Raw genomic sequence first — 19,547 nt, forward strand, 5'->3', positions numbered from 1 at the left:
ATAGGGGAGAGAGGACCCAGGAGGACCATGTCACACTCAGGTGCTGGGGTAGGCAAAGCCAGTTGGTACAGCGGGCATCTGGGCAGGCCCCCCTGTGTGGGCTGCAGCAATCAGAGAGGGCTCCATGGAGGAGGAGGAACCGGAGCTGATCTGGGAAGGAAGGGCAGGATTTGGAGGGGGGAGCAGAGGCCCCACACTGCAACTTGGGCAGCAGAGGACCCCCCGGCCTCCCAGAACGGCCTTCCCTGCTTCATCCCCTGGTCCCGCATGATCTGTGCATGGGCAGAGGTGCTTCTCAGGGGCGTTCGGGACCAGACTGTCTCCATACACGAATGTTCAGGCCACCCTGGCCTCCTGGAGGGTTTGGATCAGATAAGACAGGGTTCAAATCCCAGCTCTGCCACTTGTGCGTGTGCAAGCCCCAGGCTCTCTGTGAGGCTCTGTTTCTCTATCTATAAAATGGGAATACCATCTCCTTCCTGAGCCGTGCGGGGATCAAATGAGGCCATGCTGGAGAGCTCACAGCCAGGAGCCGGTGCCCAGCAGGCACCTCAGAAGTCAGAGCTAGAATGATTGTCTTGCGGAAGTCTCCTTTACCTCTGACTGAGACCCTGCCCGCTGCCACCCCCAGCATCTCCTCTGAGCTGGAGGTCAAGCAGACATTTCCTGGGAACATAACCTTCTATATTGTTAAGGACCATTACTAAATTATCTGCTCTCCTCCCCTGAGTCCAGGCCCAAGCCCCAGCCCGGCCTCAGCTTTCTCCTCTTGGGTCCCGAACTGTTCCAGAGTTGGGAGGTGGGGGGTGGGGAGGGAGGTAAGCATGAAATCTGGGTCCCCGTGGGAGCTGGCAGGGGAACAGTTGCACATTCTATACCCCCCTCCGGGGCTGTCTCAGTCCTTCCTAAGAGATGGCTGTGAACATTATCTGCCCTGAGGGAGGGAACCCCTCGCCTCACACAGGGGTCCAGCAGGTGCGGGTCCTCCATGCACCCCTGACCTCCTGACCTTGCATCTCCCACTCTCCCCAGAGCCAGGGGCTTGGGCCTTTCTGCCCTGATCACCCACACCTAGATCCCTCTCCCCAAGGGCTGGAACTCTGGGGGAGAGGGGATGGAGAGAGAGAAAACCCTGTCCTCAAGGAGCTTGCAATCTGGTGGGGGAGACACAGAAACACGGAACACACACAAGGTCCTGAGGTGGGCCCAGGGGTCTGAGTGGTGAGGGGACAGCGTGGGTCCCCACCTCGTTGCCGTGGGAGGCTCCAGGGCTGGAGTTATCGGCCTGGAATGCCGGGCAGTGAGCTCAGCCTCCTGGGCCTGCCTGTGTTGGACTGTCAGCAGGGCCGTCTCACTGGAGAAGATTTCCAGCCCCTCTGGGCCACCGAGAGGACTAAATTTAGCTGGTAGACAAGGGGCTGGCCCCGCGCCCAGGGACGGTCGGGCCTTATAAAGCGGCGGCAGCCGGGGCCCGGCACGCTCCCTCCGAGCCTGCTGCCCACGCGCCCTCCTGTCCACCCTGCCCACTGGCCAGGGCCCGGCCGCCCGCCCGTGGATGAGCCACAGGACCTCCTCCACCTTCAGAGCGGAGAGAAGCTTCCATTCTTCCTCCTCCTCCTCCTCAGCCTCCCACACCCTTCCCGCCCAGGAGCCACCCATGGAGAAGGCGTTGAGCATGTTCTCCGAGGATTTCGGCAGCTTCATGCGGCCCCACTCGGAGCCCCTGGCCTTCCCAGGCAAGTCCTCCGTGGGGAGGGGAGGCGCCCAGGGAGGGGACACCTGCTCCAGCGCACCCCCCGCCGTGGCTGCAGCTGCCGAGCTGCTGGGAGCAGGTGCCGTACAGCTGCCGCCGCGGGTGACCACCGGGACAGATGCGGCCACAGAGACAGATGTGGCCGTGAGAACAGGCAGGCCTTCAAGAAACAGCTCTGGCCTGGGGCTCAGCTACATGCACCCCTACTCCAGGCCTGGGGTGGGTCACTACAGACATATACACACACCGCCCCACCTGTGCTGGGTAAGGCCCCACCCCCCAGGCGGAAAAGGTGTGCTGCAAGAGGGCCGGTGGCAGGGAGGGTGGCAGCTACGGCTGAGGGGGAGCTCAGGCCCGGGCGGCCAGCCCCTTCCCTCCGGAGGGGGGGGCCGGAGACCTGGGTTCTGAGTGCCAGCCCTCCCCACAGCCCGTCCCGGGGGGCAGGGCAACATCAAGACCCTGGGAGATGCCTATGAGTTTGCCGTGGACGTGAGCGACTTCTCACCTGAAGACATCATCGTCACCACCTCCAACAACAACATCGAGGTGCGAGCTGAGAAGGTGAGCCCGCTCCCTGCCCCCAGACCCTGGGCCCCACGCCTGTACCCTCTGCCCCGTGTCCCCACTCATCCTGGGACCCTGCACCCTGCCCAGTACCCCCCAACCCCCAGGACAAACTAGAGGCCTCGCTCCTGTAGCTGGTCGGCCACGGGACCCCCGTTACTGCCTCTCTCTGCACCAGGCTCCCAGATGCTTTCTTCCGGAGTCCAGGGCAGCTGAGGAAGCCACAGGGGATGGGGGAGGGGGGGGGGAGGGATGCTGCAGGGAGGTGAGAAGGGAGATGAGAGGAGGGAGATCGTGGCTGAGGCAGGATAGCCCTTCCTGTGGGCATCTGGAGAGGTGGGGGGCTCGCTGGACCCTCACCTCTGGACCCCTGAATTAGGCCCAAGGTTGCACAGAGGCCCTGCACTTCAGGGTCACACACACCCCAAACCCCACACTCCCTCCACCCACAGGTCTCAGGGTCACTTGGTCACTAGGGTCTCTGAGTCCCAGCTCCCAGGAGGCCTGCACCCTGGAGGAGGGTGTGGCCCTGGCTGCACAGGGATGCTGCCCCCAGCGGGCCAGAGCCACTGCTGCTCCTTAGGGAAGAGGCTCAGCCCAAGGCTGCCTCTGGATCCCCCTTGGCCTGGCTTTCTCCCCTGGGCACAGGAGGCTGGATGCCCGAGGGGCGCCTCTCAGGGAAGCCAAGGACTGTGCGCACCAGGACCAGTGGGCAGCACGTGCCAGCCCTGCCACCCTCACCAGTGACTCAGCCGCCCCAGGCTCCTCTGGACACTATGTGCTGGCTGAGTCACGCAGGAGGGGCCGCCGGCCGAGCCCTGACGGTAGACACCGTGTATCCGGGTATCCAAGAGGGCTCAGCTCTGCTCTGTGCCACCTCCTTGCTGCTCAGGAGCCCCAGATTCTGCCACTGAGTCTCCTCCCCATCTGAGCTCCCCCACCAAGCCCTTGCCTCTCCCCCAGGACCACTGGAGCTCCTCTAAGCACCTCGGCACCTGTCCCTGCTCAGCCCTGGCCAGCCCCTAGACCGGGCCTCTGCACCTGAGAGCAGAACCCCTCGGCACAGGGGGCCCGGCTGGGGTTAGACTGGGGAGCAGGGGCTGTGGCTTGACGTGAGCAGGACAAGGGTGGGGGGCAGCCTGCCCTGACCCACTACCCCTTCCCCAGCTGGCAGCTGACGGCACGGTCATGAACACCTTTGCTCACAAGTGCCAACTGCCGGAGGACGTGGACCCCACGTCGGTGACCTCGGCCCTGCGGGAGGACGGCAGCCTCACCATCCGGGCTCGGCGCCAACCACACACGGAGCACGTCCAGCAGATCTTCCGGACCGAGATAAAAATCTGAGGGCCTCCCACTCCCTTCCCCCAGCTCCCCCATCTTCTCCCCCACTGGCCGGCCAGGGTGGCTCTCCTGACCCCCTCATGACAGCTTCCGGGACATCTCAGCCCAGGTTCAGGCCCTGACACCTCAACCCCAGACCCCAGGTGGGTCATCCCCTCCAAATGTGGCCTTCTGCTCTACCCAGGGCAGGCCAGGGACCCCCTTGCTTCACCCGTGGCGCCCAGATTCCAGATATGGCCTCGTTCACTTAATCCAGAATAAAGGGATTGGGATGGAGAACAGGAGATCCCGACGAAGCCAGTTTGGGGAAGGGGGATTGGGACAGGCAGGATCTCTGGGCAAATAATCTGCAGGACAGACAGACAAATTCTGATCTATGGAGTCTCTGCAGGGCAGGGGCAGGGGGACTGGGGACCTGGGACCCCCTTGGCTAAGGGGAGCGGGAGAGGCAGAGGGAGATCACAGGCAGAGGTGCCCAGCGAAAGTGAACTGCCCGGGCACAAGGAGGCCAGAGACAGCCATGATGGTCTGCTTCCCCTATGCTGCCCTCCAAGTCCCGAACCAGCTGCCAGGCTGTCTGCCCACAAGGTGCCCCAGCCAGCCAGCTGTGCCAGCGCAGGGCCACACTGTGTCTGTATATAGATGGGGTTTTTCCAATACAGCTGGTTCGTGATAAACTGTGTGAACCGTCTGTTACCTGCTCATATGCCCCCAGGTAAGCCTGGGCCAAGGGGTGGGGCTAATCCTTCTCCCTCCCACCCAGAGACCTGGGCTCCCGGGGCTGCCTCCACTGCAGACAGCTTACCCAGCAGAGGAAGCATGCATGGGGCTTTGGGTCCTCAAGGTAGGACCCCAGCTTCCTGCCAACCTTCCCCTGTGGCCATTCACCTCCCCCATCCTGTCCTCTATAATCCGCGAAGCTATAGGCTTGGTGTGTGTATACCACACACACACACACACACACACACAAACAGGCGTACACACATGCACGTGCGCACGTGCACACTTATCTTTGTCCTTCAAATACTAAACATTACCACTGGTTAAAGCCAAATTTGGAATGCTCTAAAATCAGATTTGCAAACTCCATTCTTCTCAATGGGGACAGAGTCTGAACAGCTGAGCGCCCAGCTTAACCTCTGATGGCTGGATTTTAACCCACAATGTCAGAAGCTGCTCTCAAACCGCCCTCCCAGCCCTCCGTGCAATGGGGGGTAGTTCTCCTTATTCTGCCTCTCAGCCTGTGCACCCTGTGCCCACAGTTTCCTGCTAGAGAATGTCCTAATCACAGGAAGAGTCCCCACCCCAGTTCCCTCCCAGTCCCCAGTCCAGGGCAAGGACCTCCCGTCTGCCTTCATTCTGGGGAGCCCCAACTGCCCCCCGTGACCCTGGCTCAGTCTCCCACATACAGAAGCAGGGGTGATGGGTAAGGGTGGTTCCCAGTTAGTCAGGGCCCCCGGAGCAAGTGGCAAGGCCAGCCTCAGCCCCCTGCACCTCTTTGGTCAGTGTTCTGTAAGGTGCCCTCTCATCCCTGCCATTCTGGGGCCCTTAGGAAATGACTCGGGGTGGGGGGCGCAGAGGAGGGTTCTGGCATTGTACCCTGCACACACAATAAACAACAGAATCATGGACTTCTGGAGAACACCCGCCTGAAGTTCTCAAACTTGGGATGGGGCTGGAGGCAGCAGAGTGCGAAGGCCGGGGATGAACAGACATACCTTTCTTGAGATTTGGGGGCAGGGGTGGTAGTTCAAGCAAAGTTCAAGACCTCACAGAAATGTGGGTGTCCTTCGGCCCCCTCCTTTGGCTCCCAGGCCCACCAGGGCAATAATCTGGGAATTATTTCTCTGAAAAACCTTGCATCGCCTTCTCTTCCAACTGCCAACCCCTGCTACTACCTGCCAGGCACTGTCCCAGGCACAGGGACACCAAAGTTGGACCAGCTGCACGGGGTTGCTCTTGAAGCCTATCTCGTACCAGATGGGTTCTGACGACCAGAGAGGCCGAGTGACTAGCCTAGAGTCACACAGCCCCAGGGGCACAGCCCGGCTGAAACCTGGCTGGGAAGCTGACTGGTTCAGGGAGTCTGAGTACCCTTTGGAGGGACTCACACACACCCCCCCAGGCGCTACTGAAATCGGAGTTCCTCCGCGGAGCTCCTCCGCGCAGCTCTGTGCAGACGGGAGGAGGGGAGGGAAGCGGGGGCGCGGTATTTCCAGCCTCCGTGACTCACTGATTCCACTGGGCTATTTGCAGCCCGACACTCATCGGCGAGGAGTTGCGGGGAGGAGCCGGACCAGCTTTCCCCCTCCCTCGACCCCCACTTGGGGTCAGGCTCACCTTGGCGTCCCGACCCCAGTGGCGTCCCTCCCTGGGCCGGGCTGGCAGGAAGCTGGGCTGGGAAAGGGGGCATTTCCTTAAGTCACCAGTGGGGCCGAATACTCCCCACCCCGCAGGCCCCAGCAGCCCCCTCCCCAGATCCCGGTTTTAGAGGATGAGGGCTGCGCCGCGGACAGAGCGGCCGCTGGGGACTAGGCACGCGTAGAGTGAAGGTGCCCTCCTGCCAAGGTGACCCTACGGAAGAGGAGGGCGGGGACGTGGGGACTGCAGGCTTTCTTTCGCTGGCTCCGCCTCCTGGCGCCTGGGCTGGCCGCCACGCTTTGTCTCCACTGGCCCCCCACACTTTCTAGGCTAAATATAGGCCTGGCTGCGGGCCCTGGGCCCCGCCCCCGCCCCGTGAAGAATGATTATAGCAGCCCCATCCATTGAGCACCTAGTGTGTGCCAAACACATGCTCATCCCCACAACAATCACAAACGCAAGGTAGGTACCAAGGAGGACAGGAGGTTCAGAGAGGTCAAGCAACTGGCCCAAGGTCACCCAGCTTAGAAGTGGTATGGCTGGAATTTGAATCATTGTCTGTGACTCTAGAAGGTCCTCTGCTGGGTCACCCCAGATCAGTCCCCCACCACCAAAGGGCCGAGGCAGCTCCCCTGCTCCCTTCCTGTATAGGGAAGGGGAACTCCTACATCTTAGAGCTTTTGGAGTGGGGGTGGGCAGGAGGCCGAGGCGGTTGAAAAGATGCAGCCTTCTAGGGCTAGAGACCTGCAAGAAGGTCCAGGTCAGGTGGTGCCAGAGGGGTGTGGAGGACTTAGGAGGTTCCATCACTTTCAAAGTCCTAGCCCAGGCCAAAAGCCTCCTCCTCCAGAAAGCCCTCCAGAGCTACCAGCTCGGAGTCACAGACAGAGCCCAAAGAACCCTAGGTCCAAAACTTGTCTTTAAAAGAAGCTCAAATTCAGATGAAAGGAGCACATGCCTGGGAGTGAGGGCAGACCCTGAGGCTTGGTTGGCCAGCCCTGTGTCCTCTGGGAGTTATTCCAAACTCCTCATGGTTTGATGGTGGGACCTAGGCCCAGGGAGGGGTAGGATCTTGCCCAGGGTCACACAGCAAGTCAGTGACAGAGATGAGGTGAAGACCCAGGACTCTAGAACTGCAGGCCAGAGCTTCTCTACCAGACCAACCCCCCATCCCCAGGCCACCCTTCCCTGACTCACCTCCAACATTGTACCCCTCCATCTCCCCCCTGCCTCCATCCTCTTCCCAGTCTGCCTTGGATCCCAGTTCTGCCATTGCAGAAGATGCCTTATTCTGCCCTCCTGCTCCCAAGCCTGGCATGGGAAAGGAGCTAAGTCAATGTTTGTAGAATTTTTTTAAAAGCTAAGAGGCCTCAGTAGAGGGTGGAGGGTCAATTGCGGACTCTGGAGTCACAGCGCCTGGCTTCAAATCCTGGCTCTGCTGCTCCTGAGCTTTGTGACCTTGAGTAAGTAACTTAACCTCTCTGTGCCTCCGTTGCACCATAAAATGGTGCTTAATAGGATCTACCTGCTGTGGTGGTTCTGTAATTCACTTAAGGGGCTTGGCACATGGTGGTTGACTCTAGCCCACATATGCCATGCATTGAAAATGCCCAGAAGGGCTCATTTAGAGCCCTGTTATTTCATTTAGATTTGGATCCTGACACCCCCAGTTCACCCACACTGTCTCTGGCTCCATCAAGACCAAGACTTGGGGGACTTCCCTGGCGGCACAGTGGTTAAGACTCTGTGCTACCACTGCAGGGGGCCCAGGTTCAATCCCTGGTCAGGGAACTGGATCCCACATGCATGCCACAACTAAGAGTTCTCGTGACGCAACTAAGTAGCCCGTGAGCCACAACTAAGGAGCCCTCCTACTGCAACTAAGGAAGACCTCCTGCTGCAACTAAGGAGCCTGCCTGCTGCAACTAAGACCTGGTGCAACCAAATAAATAAATTAAAAAAGAAAAAAGACCAAGACTTGGGCTGGTAGGGCAGAGGAGCTGCCCTGTACCTGGGGTCTTCTTTCCAGGAAAAGCAGGTGAGGCGGAGCTAAAAGGTATGTTCCCCAGGGTCCTCTCAGAAGACCTGTCTGGGTCCTGGTGGTAGAGGTGGGGGAGAAAAGCACCTGGAAGCCTTAATTTCTCGTCACAAACAAAGATCAAGTAACCCCTTCCCAGGGCTGCTGTGAGCAACCAGAGAGAGATGGTGTTTTAGTATAAGCTCGATAAATGCTAAGCTCCTGTTAAAATCTCTGTGCTTGTTTTCTGAACAGGGAAAACCAAGCTTCCACCCTCTGGCTCTGCCCTCAAACAAGAGAGGGTCCTGAGGGGCATGGTGACTTGAGTCGGCTAGCAGGAGCCTCTGGGCAGGGGAGGAGGTGTTGTTTACAGTCAGCACAGCTGGCCTGGGGCTCACGCTGGGCAGCCAGCCAGGCCAGTCCTAAGCTCTGAGGCCCTCCAGGGCCTGGACCCAGGGTCAACCTTCCATGGGAGCCTGAGGGCTGCTAGACCGAGTGGGGACCCTCTGAGGTGCCTCCCTGAAGGGCACAAAGTGAGGCTGCTGGCCCCAGGGAGCCAGAGAGGAGAGAGCAGGACAGTAAATCTGCCCCTTCATCCCCCCCTTCCTTCCTTCCTTCCTTCCTTCCTTCCTTCCTTTCTTCCTTCCTTCCTTCCTTCCTTCCTCCCTCACTCCCTCCCTTCCTTACTTCTTTCCTTCCCACACAATTCTTGACCACCTATTATGTATCGGGCACTTTTAGGGCACTGGGGACACAGTCCTGATTAGGCATAACTGCCAACCTGGAAACACATTCACTGATTCACACATTCCACTCACTGGTTCAGTAAAGTCTTTCATCTCTTTGTTGATTCATTCTCTCAACAGTTTTTCAGTAAATTCCTGCAGTATTGTGGGTAGGTAAAGCTCGAAGGGCGAACTACCTCCATTTCAACCCTGGCTCTGCCACTTACTATCTGTGACCGTGGGCCAGTTGCTTAACCTACCCGAGCCTCAGTTTCCACATGTGTAAAATGGGACAGCACCTCACAGGACTGTGGTGAAGAGACTGAGCTGTTCTCCTGCACCTGCGTACCCCCAGCTCAGTGAGGGCCTCACTCACGTGTTCGACCCCCAAACACTCCCTACACACTGCCAGGCCCTAGGCTGGGTCCTTGGAGAATGTTCATTCTTCCTTCCTTCACTCATTCAACACACATGAACAGAGCACCTACAGCACAGTACAGGGTTATGATGCTATGACTACATAGTCACACTGCTTGGGATTGGGATTTGGGCTCTGCCTCTTTCTAGTTGGTGACCTTGGGCAAATCATTTCATCTCTCTGTGCCTCAGTTTCTTCACCTGTAAAACGGCAACAAAAATTATACCCACCTCCTGGGTCTAGTGTGAGAAGAACTGAGGTGGTGCACATAAAAATATCAGTAGTTATTTTTCTAGATGAGAGGGATTCTGGTTAGAATGAAAGTCTGGCTTCTGAAAACTTGACCGCACCAGATGGCTGGCCCCTTGGCGCCGGCCCCTCGGCGCGCAGGTTCCCGCCCTCCCCACCCAGACCAGGGGGTGGTGCCTCCATTCTGATGATAGGGCGACACCTACTGGCGCAAAGCTAGACCCGCAGCCCCACACTTTTCCTTGTGGGTCTCAAACTCCCTTTGCAGCGACGTCTTTGGGCTTTTCTAGTCCAGTGATTCTCAGCAGGGGGAGGAAAGAGGAGGTGGGTAAATGTGGTCCAGACTATTCTCTCACCACCTCCCTAATCCAGACTATCACCCCCTTTGCCTGGATTAAGGTGCAGCCTCCTCAGCTTCCTCCCCTGCCTTCCTATCCCAGCGCAAGAGCTAAGGAATTTTTTTAAAGGTAGGTCATGTTGCTGTCTGCTCACAATTTCCAACGATCCCCATCTCAGAATAAAATAAAAAGACCTCGGGAATTCCTGGCGGTCCAGTGGTTCGGACTCCGTGCTCTCACTGCGGGGGGCCCAGGTTCGGTCCCTGATGGGGGAATTAAGATCCCACAAGCCATGCAGCGCTGCCCAAAAAACAAACAAAAAACAAAGACCTCATCGTGGCCTGCAAGGCCTCACATGATATGGTCCCTGTCACTTCTCTGGCCTCTCTGCTTCGAGTGTGTACATGCATTGTCTCCCCCAGCTGGAGGATAAGCTCCTTCATGGCAGGGTCTTGTCTGTCTATCACTGCTCCATCCCAGGGTCTAGCCCAGAGAGTAGCACACAGTGGGTGCCCAACAAATACTTGGTGAGTGAATGAATACTCCAGCCAGACTGAATAACTTTGGTCCTTCTCCTTGGAACACTCCCCACCCCGGCCCCCTTGCCTTTGTATGATTCACTCACTGGTCAGATTTTAGTTTAGATGCCACTTCCTGCAGGAAGCCCTCCTTGATCTCCTCTCCCTAATGGGCTGGGCATCCTCCTCCAGCACCAACATCATTCTCTGTGCCCTTACTGTTGCACTTACCAGAAGCTATTGCAATAGTCACCTTCTTCTTGCCTCCCCCACCAGGCTGTGAGCTCGTTGAGGACAGGGTCTGCTCTCTCTAGATCCCCTCTGTTTAGAAGAGACCCTGCCAGGATGAGAGGCCATCTGCTCTACAGTTAAGAGCAAGAAATTGAGCACCAGGCTGGCTTGGGTTCGAATCCCAACTGCACTAGTCTATGAGACCTTGAGTGCATTCCTCAACCTCTCTGTGCCTCTATTCTCTAATCTGTGAAATGGGTACAAAACAGTGCTTCCCGGTACTGACACTTGGAGGATGTCACATCCCTGGCACAGACCAAATGGTCAGTACATGTTAGCCACTAGTGTTTGTAGGAACCTAGTAAAACCGTCATTGAATAAATGAACATTCAGCAATTTTAATCCAAGAGCCTTGAGACACTCTTCCTCAGATGAATCTCACACAGCTCTGTGCATCTCTTAGACCTACACCTCCCCTCACAGCAACCCCCACTTCCTGCTGAGGACAGGACTGCCCTGCGGGGTAGGGACAAAGCCCCCAGCCCCCTTTTCTGTATCCCTAGAGGGCAGTATAATCCTGGTATGCAGCTCAATAAATAATATCTCTTATTTTCATTCATTCAAACATGATACTCCATTCCCTTTCTGAGCACTTCTGCCCCCTCTTGAGAAGCCAGTTCCCCTTACTTCCCATCCCACCTGGGCCCTTGATTCTCCCATCCTGAGTCCTGTGCCCTCCGGGTGATCCCTAGTGACGTACACACTTGCACGTGAGCTGACAGCAGGCAATGTGCTACCCCTGCCCATTGTGCTGGGAGGTTCTGACTCCTGCTCTGGGATGAGATGCCAACCAGGTGACCCTAGGGAGTATGGTTCGCAGTGCTGGCTCCTTCTCATCTTTTAGATCATACTTTGTTACCCACTCAGAGAGGCCTTTCCCAATCAGTGTATTAGAAAAGCTCTTTGCCCTATCATTTTCCATCCCAGCCCCCTGTTTCAGTTTCTACACAGCACTCATTACACTGTTCAAAATCATCTTTATTAGGTTGTTTAACCTTTCTTCCCCACCCCCAAGAGTACAAGCTCCAAGAAAGCTGTAGTATCTTCTTTAGCACTTTGCAGGGCCTGGCATGTGGGAGATGCTCCTTCAGAATTTGCTGTGTTAGTGAATGAGTCTCTTTCTATGTGGCGTTGCCTTATCTTGCTTCCGCTGAAAGGTGAACAAAGATGCAGAGGATGGAGAAGTAGGATACTCGTGGCTGTTTCAGATGTCCTTTAGGGATCTAATGCTCCTTCCCTGGCTCAGGCACAAAAGACTTCTGCTTGGCTGGGGAAGAGGGAGTGAACCCTGGGAACTGCATCTGCTGAACTCTGGAGCGTGGGTTGCCAGCCCTCTCCTCCATTGGCCAGGCTCTTCCAGTTAATCAGCCTGCGCACAGACACAGGAGGAGAGGGCTTTGAGCGAGACGATGACCGTTCCCCAAGCTGAAGACCTCGAGGACACAGTCTTCGCAGGGCCCCCCTTGGCTTCAGGAGCCCCCTGGAGGCAGAGTGGGCTGGCTGGGGAGGAATCTGGGGCCGTAGTCTCTCTGCAGGGTGGCAGGGGTCCCCTGGTCTGGGCAAGGCCTCCCCCACCTAGGGGAGCCTCCTGATTTATATGGGGGGGCCGGTTTTCCCCACATAACAAGATGTAAGTCTTCATTGGAGGGATGACAGGTCCTAAGTTGGGACTAGGGACGCGGGGTGGCCCTGGGAGTGCTGCCAGGGAGATGTGTTTCCCACGAGTACAGTCGATAACGAAAGTTAAGTGAGCTTTGGGGATGGCCTTCTGATGGCGGGCCGGCTTTCCACCTAGAAGGAAGGAAAAGACCAAAGATTTGTGCTAGCACTGAAAGGGATATGGTTCCATTAATTCATGTGTTCATTCACTTGTTCATTCATTCAACAGGGATTTTTTTTAATTTTTATTTTATATTGGAGTGTAGTTGATTTACCATGTTGTGTTAGTTTCAGGTGTACAGCACAGTGATTCAGTTATACATATACACACATACATTCTTTTTCGGATTCTTTTCCCGTGTAGGTTATTACAGAATACTGAGTAGAGTTAACAGGGATTTAACTGCGTGTTAGTTGACGCACAAAGATGGGAAGACAGCGGGGCCTAAGAGCGTGGATTTCAGCACTGGGGAGACCTGAGTTTAAACCTGGCTTCCCCCTATCAGCTCTCTGCCTTCCAGGAACATGGAGGCCACTGCATCAGAGCCTCTCAACCCCGCTGTGCCCACGAGCTGCCTGAGCATCTTGTGAACATGCAGATTCTGGTACAGCGAGCGGGTCTGGAGTGGAGCCTGAGAGTCTGCGTTTCTAACAAGCTCCCAGGGAATGCCGGTACTGCTGGTCCACGGGCCGCACTGTAGTGAGGAGTAAGAGGAGACCCCCGGCCGCCTTCTACAGGTGAGGAAACTCAGGCTCAGCTTGTACAGATGTTGGTGGTCCTCAGGGAACATCATGCTGTTCTTCCTTCCCCACCCATAATCTTGTCCATCGGTCCCCTCTGCCCTGGGGATCCCTGCTCTGTCCACCCCGCCAAACGGGGAGAAGCCAAGAACCAGTCAATCGATTTATCGGTGAAGCAAGGCCAGAGCAGGTCTCTCTGAACCCAAAGCCTGTGCTCTTAGAAAAGTAACATTTCAAGTTACCCACATAATAAACAAATCCATCCTCTTCACTACGTGCTCTTCACTACGGCACAGGCTTCAGAAGGAAGCTTCTGTGCTGGTAGGTTAGTTAACACAGGAAATACAGTCGATCCTTGAACAACACGGGTTTGAACTGCAGGTCCACTTACATGCAGATGTTTTTCAATAAATACCAATTACTACACAATCCGTAGTAGGCTGAATCTGTGGATGTGGAACCTCAGATACGAAGGGCTGATTGTAGTTATAGGCGGATTTTCTACTGCGTGGAGGGTCAGCGCCCTTAACCCCCAAGTTGTTCAAGGTTCAACTGTAACTGAAGCCCACCCATGGCTTGAGAATCCTGGTGGCCCCAGAGGGGAGGGTGTCTGCCCTCTGCTGCCAGCACCCCCCAGCCTGCCCAGCCCCCTCAGCTTCAGGGCTGAGGCACCCTCTGCCACCTCTTACCTGAGCTAGTCTCCAAGCCCGTCTCCAGGCCCCTGACTTTGGGGCAGGCTCTCAGGTCCCTGGGGTCTTCTGTTGGGACTGTTACTGATTCCATAGCGCCTGGCTTAGCACTGGCAGAGGGAGCCGTTGTCAGCAGCCTTTTCCAGGATGCAGCTCCCACCCGAGGACCAAACGTTTTATATTTACCAGCTCCGGATCCGCTGAGTGAATTCCACCACGAGCCACAGGAACTGGCTTGGAGCAGTTGGGGGATTGCTTTGATCAACGGGGTTATGTCAACAGGGTTGCTGTCGGGTCACTGGGAGGTAGGCCTTCTACCAAACAGATGCTGTTTCCTCCAACTCCAGCTGCTTCCTCACTTGAGACAAGCCTTGGAACCTTCTCATCCAGGCCTCAGTTTCCCAAACCTCAGTCATTCTCTGGCTGCATTCCCAGTTTTCAGTTGTTTTCAGTTTTGCTTCTTTCCTACCTAAGAACTATATGGAATACTGCTGACAATATGTCCATGTCTTAGTCGGTTCAAGCAGTGATAGACTAGGCAAGTTAAACCACAAACGTTTGTTTCTCACAGTTCTGGATGCTGGGAAGTCTGAGATCAAGGCGCCTATAGATTTTAGTGTTTGGTAAGGACCTGCCTACTGGTTCATAGATGGCTGTCTTTCTACTGTGTCTTCACCTCACAGAAAGTGCAAGAAAGCTCTCTGGGGTCCCTTTTACAAGGGCACTAACCCCATCATGAGGGCTCCACCTTACCTAGGGTCAGTATCCTGTTTTTCTCCATCCTGGATCCCTTCAGGTTGCACTGTTGGGGTGGCTGCATTGGCTGGTGGCCTGATGGCTGCAACATCCTTTGTTTACTGTTATGGCAGGTGACATTCTTTGTCCACAAGAGGAAACTTGGTATGGCTTCATTAAACAGAAACAGTAGTACTACTATAAATAAGTATGTATGGTAGAAGATGGTACCCCAAAGATGTCCATGCCTTAATCCCCAGAACCTGTGAAAAATGTTACCTTACACAGCAAAAGCATCTTTGCAGGTGTGATTAAGGGTATTCCAATTCTGACACCAGTTCTGATGTGTTTTGTTTTGTTTTGTTCCACATTACCAACCAATTAATTCATTTCTGACATTACCTACCTGGAGATAGCTTCACATCTCACAGGCTAAGAGTTCAGTCCTACAAGACTGCCTGTCACAGACATCAATCACAAGTCCTGGTTTGTCACCTGTGCTTCTGACCTACAGATGGGAGGGTCCCACAATGCACTCCTTGGATTCGATTAGTTTGCTAGAGCTGATCACAGAACTCAGAGAAACATTTTACTTACTAGATTACTAGTTTGTTATAAAAGAATATAACTGGGCTTCCCTGGTGGCGCAGTGGTTGAGAGTCCGCCTGCCGATGCAGGGGACGCGGGTTCGTGCCCCGGTCCGGGAAGATCCCACATGCCGCGGAGCGGCTGGGCCCGTGAGCCATGGCCGCTGAGCCTGCGCGTCCGGAGCCTGTGCTCTGCAACGGGAGAGGCCACAGCAGTGAGAGGCCCGCGTACCGCAAAAAAAAAAAAAAAAAAATATAACTCAGGAAGAGATGCACAGGCGAGGTATGTGTGGAGGGCTAGGAGCTTCCACACTGTCTGAGAGCGCCACTTTTTCCCAGTCTCCACGTGTTCACCAACCCAGAAGCTCTCCAAACCCTGTTCTTTTGGGTTTTAATGGAGGTTCGTTACATAGGCACGACTGATCAAATCGCTGGCCTTTGGTGGCCATCAGTCTCCATCCCCGCTCACATCACAGAGGTCAGTGGGTCGGTGGAACTGCCAGTTCCAACCCTCTAATCACGTGGTTGGTTCTCCTGCCCACATTCTTAGGTGACACAGGGGCTTTCCAAAAGTCACCTCATTTACATAACAAAAGACACCCTTTTCACTCTTCTGACTTGGGAAATTTCAAGGCTGTTAGGAGCTCTGTGCCAGGAACCAGAAGACCAAATATATATTTATTTAAATATATATATTTATCAGAGGTGTGGACTTTGAGATAGGGATATTGATCTGGATTATCTGAGTGAGTTCAATCTAATCACACTAGTCCTTATAATTGGAGACCTTCTCCTGGCTGGGTTAGAAAGAGATGTCACAGGGACTTCCCTCGTGGCGCAGTGGTTAAGAATCTGCCTGCCAATGCAGGGGAACGGGTTCGGGCCCTGGTCCAGGAAGATCCCACATGCCGCGGAGCAACTAAGCCTGTGGGCCGCAACTACTGAGCCTGTGCTCTAGAGCCCGTGCTCAACAAGAGAAGCCACCACAATGAGAAGCCCGCGCACCGCAACGAAGAGTAGCCCCCACTCGCCGCAACTAGAGAAGGCCTGCACACAGCAACAAAGACCCAACGCAGCCAAAAACAAATATGTTCAATAAATTTAAAAAAAAAAGAAAGGAAGGATAGGGACTTCTTTGGCTGTCCAGTGGTTAAGACTCCGCACTCCCATTGCAGGGTGCACGGGTTCCATCCCTGGTCAGTGGGGAGAACTAAGATCCACATGCCTCACAGTGCAGCCAAAAAAAAAAGAAAGAGGGGCTTCCCTGGTGGTGCAGTGGTTGAGAATCTGCCTGCTAATGCAGGGGACACGGGTTCGAGCCCTGGTCTGGGAGGATCCCACATGCCGCGGAGCAACTAGGCCCGTGAGCCACAACTACTGAGCCTGCGCGTCTGGAGCCTGTGCTCCGCAACGAGAGGCCTCGATAGTGAGAGGTCCGCACACCGCAATGAAGAGTGGCCCCCGCTTGCCACAACTAGAGAAAGCCCTCGCACAGAAACAAAGACCCAACACAGCAAAAATAAATTAATTAATTAATAAACTCCTACCCCCAATATCTTAAAAAAAAAAAAAAAAGAAAGAAAGGAAGGATATCCTAAGTACACTTAGCAAAAGTTAACTGTTGAATCTGGGTAATAGGGGTATAGAAAATATTTCATTACTTTCACTACGCTTGTGTACTTTAACAAAGTTTTCAAAATGAAAAGGAATTTAAAAGTGTATGTCAAGGATGTGTGCCGAGGATGTCTGTGAAGAGTAAAGGAAACCATTACATGAAAAGTGAGCAGAGAAAAAAAAAAGTAGCATTTATAAATTAATACACTGTTATATAATTCATGATTTTTAAGCTGTTTATAATCAAAATGATAAACTAAATTGTATAAATAGACATTTGTCAGTTTATCTACAGTGCTTCAAGTTTACATCCACAAGCTGGCCAACCAGTTTAAAATAATCTCCTTATTGGGAAAATGCAAGGTAGCCCATGTGTAAATAGTGACTGAGCTTTGGGAAGACTTTAGGGTAGGGGGTGGATGAGGTTTAGGCCGGAGACTTTGGAGATGGTGACGGGACCTGTGTCTCACTCTGGGGGCTAAGGGGAAGAGGGGGTTAGAGGGGGAGGAGCTCAGGGTGAGGGGGCCAGTTAGTAATACACTGGAGGAATGGCCCCTAGTGAGAAACCAGGAAAGTCAGTCCTTCACTCATTCAATCAACACACGTATACTTACTCCCATGTATACAACCACCCTGCCCAAATTTTTGCACTTCTTCCTCTCTATTACTCTAAAGAGTTTCCATCATCTCACCGTCATTTAATGAAGACCACTATGGGGTCCAGATTTTATTCAACCAACTGTGCTGTTAGAACCATTCTCAGCTGGAACATTAAAACACCCAAATCTCTGTAATGTGCATTTGTACCGAGACATTCTGCCAAGTCTAATGTAATCTCCCTTCCTCCTGGACCTAGCACCTTTAGAATCCAGTTACACCTATATTCCCCAGGTTTCAGCTCATTTATTAGTTAAGGTGCTCTCTCTCTCTCTTTCTTTCTCTTCCTCCTTCCCTCCCTCCTTCCTTCTTTTCCTTCCACCCCCCTTCCCTTCCCTTCCTTTCCTTCTTTCTTTCTTGTGTGTAAACCATCTCCATAGCCAGACTCTATGCTTGTTCCCTGGGGCATTTTGGAATTAGACTCTTTTTATAGATCTGGAGACAAATGAAGGATGGTGGAGTGGTCTCTGAAAGGAACCAGCATCTCCTTGCAAAATAACTTCCTACTATGAGGTTATTACATGCTCTCCAGGGAAAGCAGGACCAGCCCATTCCATGGGAGGAGGGACTGCTTCTGTGGCATGGGAGTTTCACTGAATTCTGGATTTGGGGAGTCAGGGGACTCAGTCATCTGCATCCACCCAAACATCCCCATTTCGATTCCTAAGTGTCCCTTGTTCCCAGTCAATGCATCTGGCCCGTTGCAGTTATACTGCAATTATATTACAACTTACATTGCAATTATATTGGAGTTTAGCAACTCACAGGATCAGCTCCGTCCAATTTTTGACTGCATAAACCCTGTGGCTATAAGAGATGAGAAAACATATTTAGAGTAATCAGGAGTGGGCCCTGGTTCTCTGGCTCTGTCTTGAGCTGAGAATTTAAACCCTAAATATTTCTTTTTTGAAACTCTTCAGTGTAATTATAAACAGCCAGTTCACCCCACAGTCCTTGTGGTCCTCACTCTCACCATAATGGTCAGTTGTAGCAACTGCTCCATCTACAGCCTTACCTTCATTAGGCACTTTCCTCTAGGCAACAATACTTATTGTGATGAATGGTAAGTTATGTAACTATTTTTTGCCTGCATGAAATAGACTAGATCTGCATCACCTTCAAACTTAATGCCCTGATTTCCATCTTTGAGCGTCAGTTTCCTGCAGAAATAGAAACCTTGCTGGACTTTCTCTTTAATTAAACTTTTTATTTTGAAATAATTGTAGGTTCACATGCAATTGTAAGAAACAATACAGAGCAATTCCATCCCCCTCTCCATCCTTTACCCAGTTTCCCCCAATGGTAACACCTTGCAAAACTGTAGTACAATATCATAACCAGGATATTTATATTGACATAGTCAAGGTACAGAACATTTCCATCAATGCAAAGATCCCTTACCTTGTTTCTAAGCTTATTTTAACTAGAAATGGATTTAATACAGAGAATTAAATGTTTACAAACTTACTGGAGGGGCTGAAAAAATGGTCTCTAGACTGGACTTTTATTAATGACTCCCAGAATACCATTGAACTCACCAGTTAGGAGCTATTACTTCTGCCACAATCAGGAAGATGGGGAATTGAGAGGTCACCCTTGAGATTATTGCACTCAAGAACGTATCACCACAGCAAGGGTCCATGGATCTAAATTTGGGACTAGAAGCTGGTTCCCAGGCACTAGAATGCTGAGTTCGGCTGGCAACATCTCACAGATGCTTCTGAACACTCATGAAGCTGGAGACTGGCCACAATGCACTGCTGCAACCCCCCACATTTGCATGACCTTTCTTGTCAGCAAAAATCAGCTAACATCAGCAGGCCAATGGCTACTCCCTCTCTTCCACCCTCCAAATCTTACCTACTGGCAGAACCATCTGTATCTGGGATTCTAACTGCTACTGAGTCTGGGAAATAAAATTTTAACTTTTTAAATTCTGGAAGGAATGGATGCCGAGTCTCAATTGACTACATCCAACACAGATGACTCAGAAGTAGATTTGCATGCTTAATATTGGGAAGACAGGAGAGTTCCTATCAGATTTGCTATCATTTTCCTGTAAATGAAAGGGTGAAGTCAACTGCTGCTGAGTTTTTTAGTTTCTCTAGTTATTGTGAAGAGAGGAGCAGTCAATTGGCCAGATTGACATTTGCTGAAGTCCCTCTTAAGGCTGGCAGTCATGGATTTGTAGGGAACAGTCTGTCCCACTGGGTACTTTCTCCAATTGTGTTTGGCTGTTTAGGTGTCAGCAAAGGGAAAAGGAGCAGTTGGAGTCACCCAGGGCTGAAAT

General features: G+C 53.3%; 2 protein-coding genes across 3 annotated transcripts; one reads left to right on the plus strand and one right to left on the minus strand.

The window, feature by feature from the left end:
• The first annotated feature begins 1,424 nt into the window (after positions 1-1,424).
• Positions 1,425-5,297, plus strand: HSPB7 (heat shock protein family B (small) member 7). 2 transcript variants are annotated; one of them, XM_027110046.1, is made up of 3 exons: positions 1,425-1,736; positions 2,169-2,314; positions 3,485-5,297. In XM_027110046.1, exons 1-3 carry the CDS (start codon positions 1,556-1,558, stop codon positions 3,662-3,664), a joined length of 507 nt encoding a protein of 168 aa, XP_026965847.1. In that variant the 5' UTR covers positions 1,425-1,555; the 3' UTR covers positions 3,665-5,297. The 2 variants fall into 2 exon arrangements, with proteins under 2 accessions (XP_026965847.1, XP_026965848.1); XM_027110047.1 differs by having other exon boundaries at positions 1,430-1,736; positions 2,181-2,314.
• Positions 5,298-11,935: 6,638 nt separating this feature from the next.
• SRARP (steroid receptor associated and regulated protein) lies at positions 11,936-14,445 on the minus strand. Its single transcript, XM_027108296.1, has 3 exons — positions 14,418-14,445; positions 13,665-13,817; positions 11,936-12,366 (listed from the first exon to the last, which is right to left on the minus strand). The coding sequence occupies exons 1-3, from the start codon at positions 14,443-14,445 to the stop codon at positions 11,936-11,938; spliced, it is 612 nt and encodes a 203-aa protein (XP_026964097.1).
• Between the last annotated feature and the right edge of the window lie 5,102 nt (positions 14,446-19,547).

This window comes from Aethalodelphis obliquidens, unplaced genomic scaffold, assembly GCF_003676395.1.
Source record: "Aethalodelphis obliquidens isolate GAN/ISIS:26980383/991018 unplaced genomic scaffold, ASM367639v1 scaffold9, whole genome shotgun sequence".
In the NCBI taxonomy this organism is placed as follows: Eukaryota; Metazoa; Chordata; class Mammalia; order Artiodactyla; family Delphinidae; genus Aethalodelphis; species Aethalodelphis obliquidens.

Bases quoted from the DNA above. Each gene is read 5' to 3' on its own strand.
- HSPB7 (XM_027110046.1), top strand. From the start codon at position 1,556: ATGAGCCACAGGACCTCCTCCACCTTCAGAGCGGAGAGAAGCTTCCAT. The intron at 1,737-2,168 runs GCAAGTCCTCCG...TCTGAGTGCCAG, and splicing joins GGAGCCCCTGGCCTTCCCAG to CCCTCCCCACAGCCCGTCCC. The intron at 2,315-3,484 runs GTGAGCCCGCTC...CCCCTTCCCCAG, and splicing joins TCGAGGTGCGAGCTGAGAAG to CTGGCAGCTGACGGCACGGT.
- SRARP (XM_027108296.1), bottom strand. From the start codon at position 14,445: ATGGAGAAAAACAGGATACTGACCCTAG. The intron at 13,818-14,417 runs GTAAGGTGGAGC...CTCGGGTGGGAG, and splicing joins AAACAGGATACTGACCCTAG to CTGCATCCTGGAAAAGGCTG. The intron at 12,367-13,664 runs GTAAGAGGTGGC...CCTTCCTTCTAG, and splicing joins GGGCTTGGAGACTAGCTCAG to GTGGAAAGCCGGCCCGCCAT.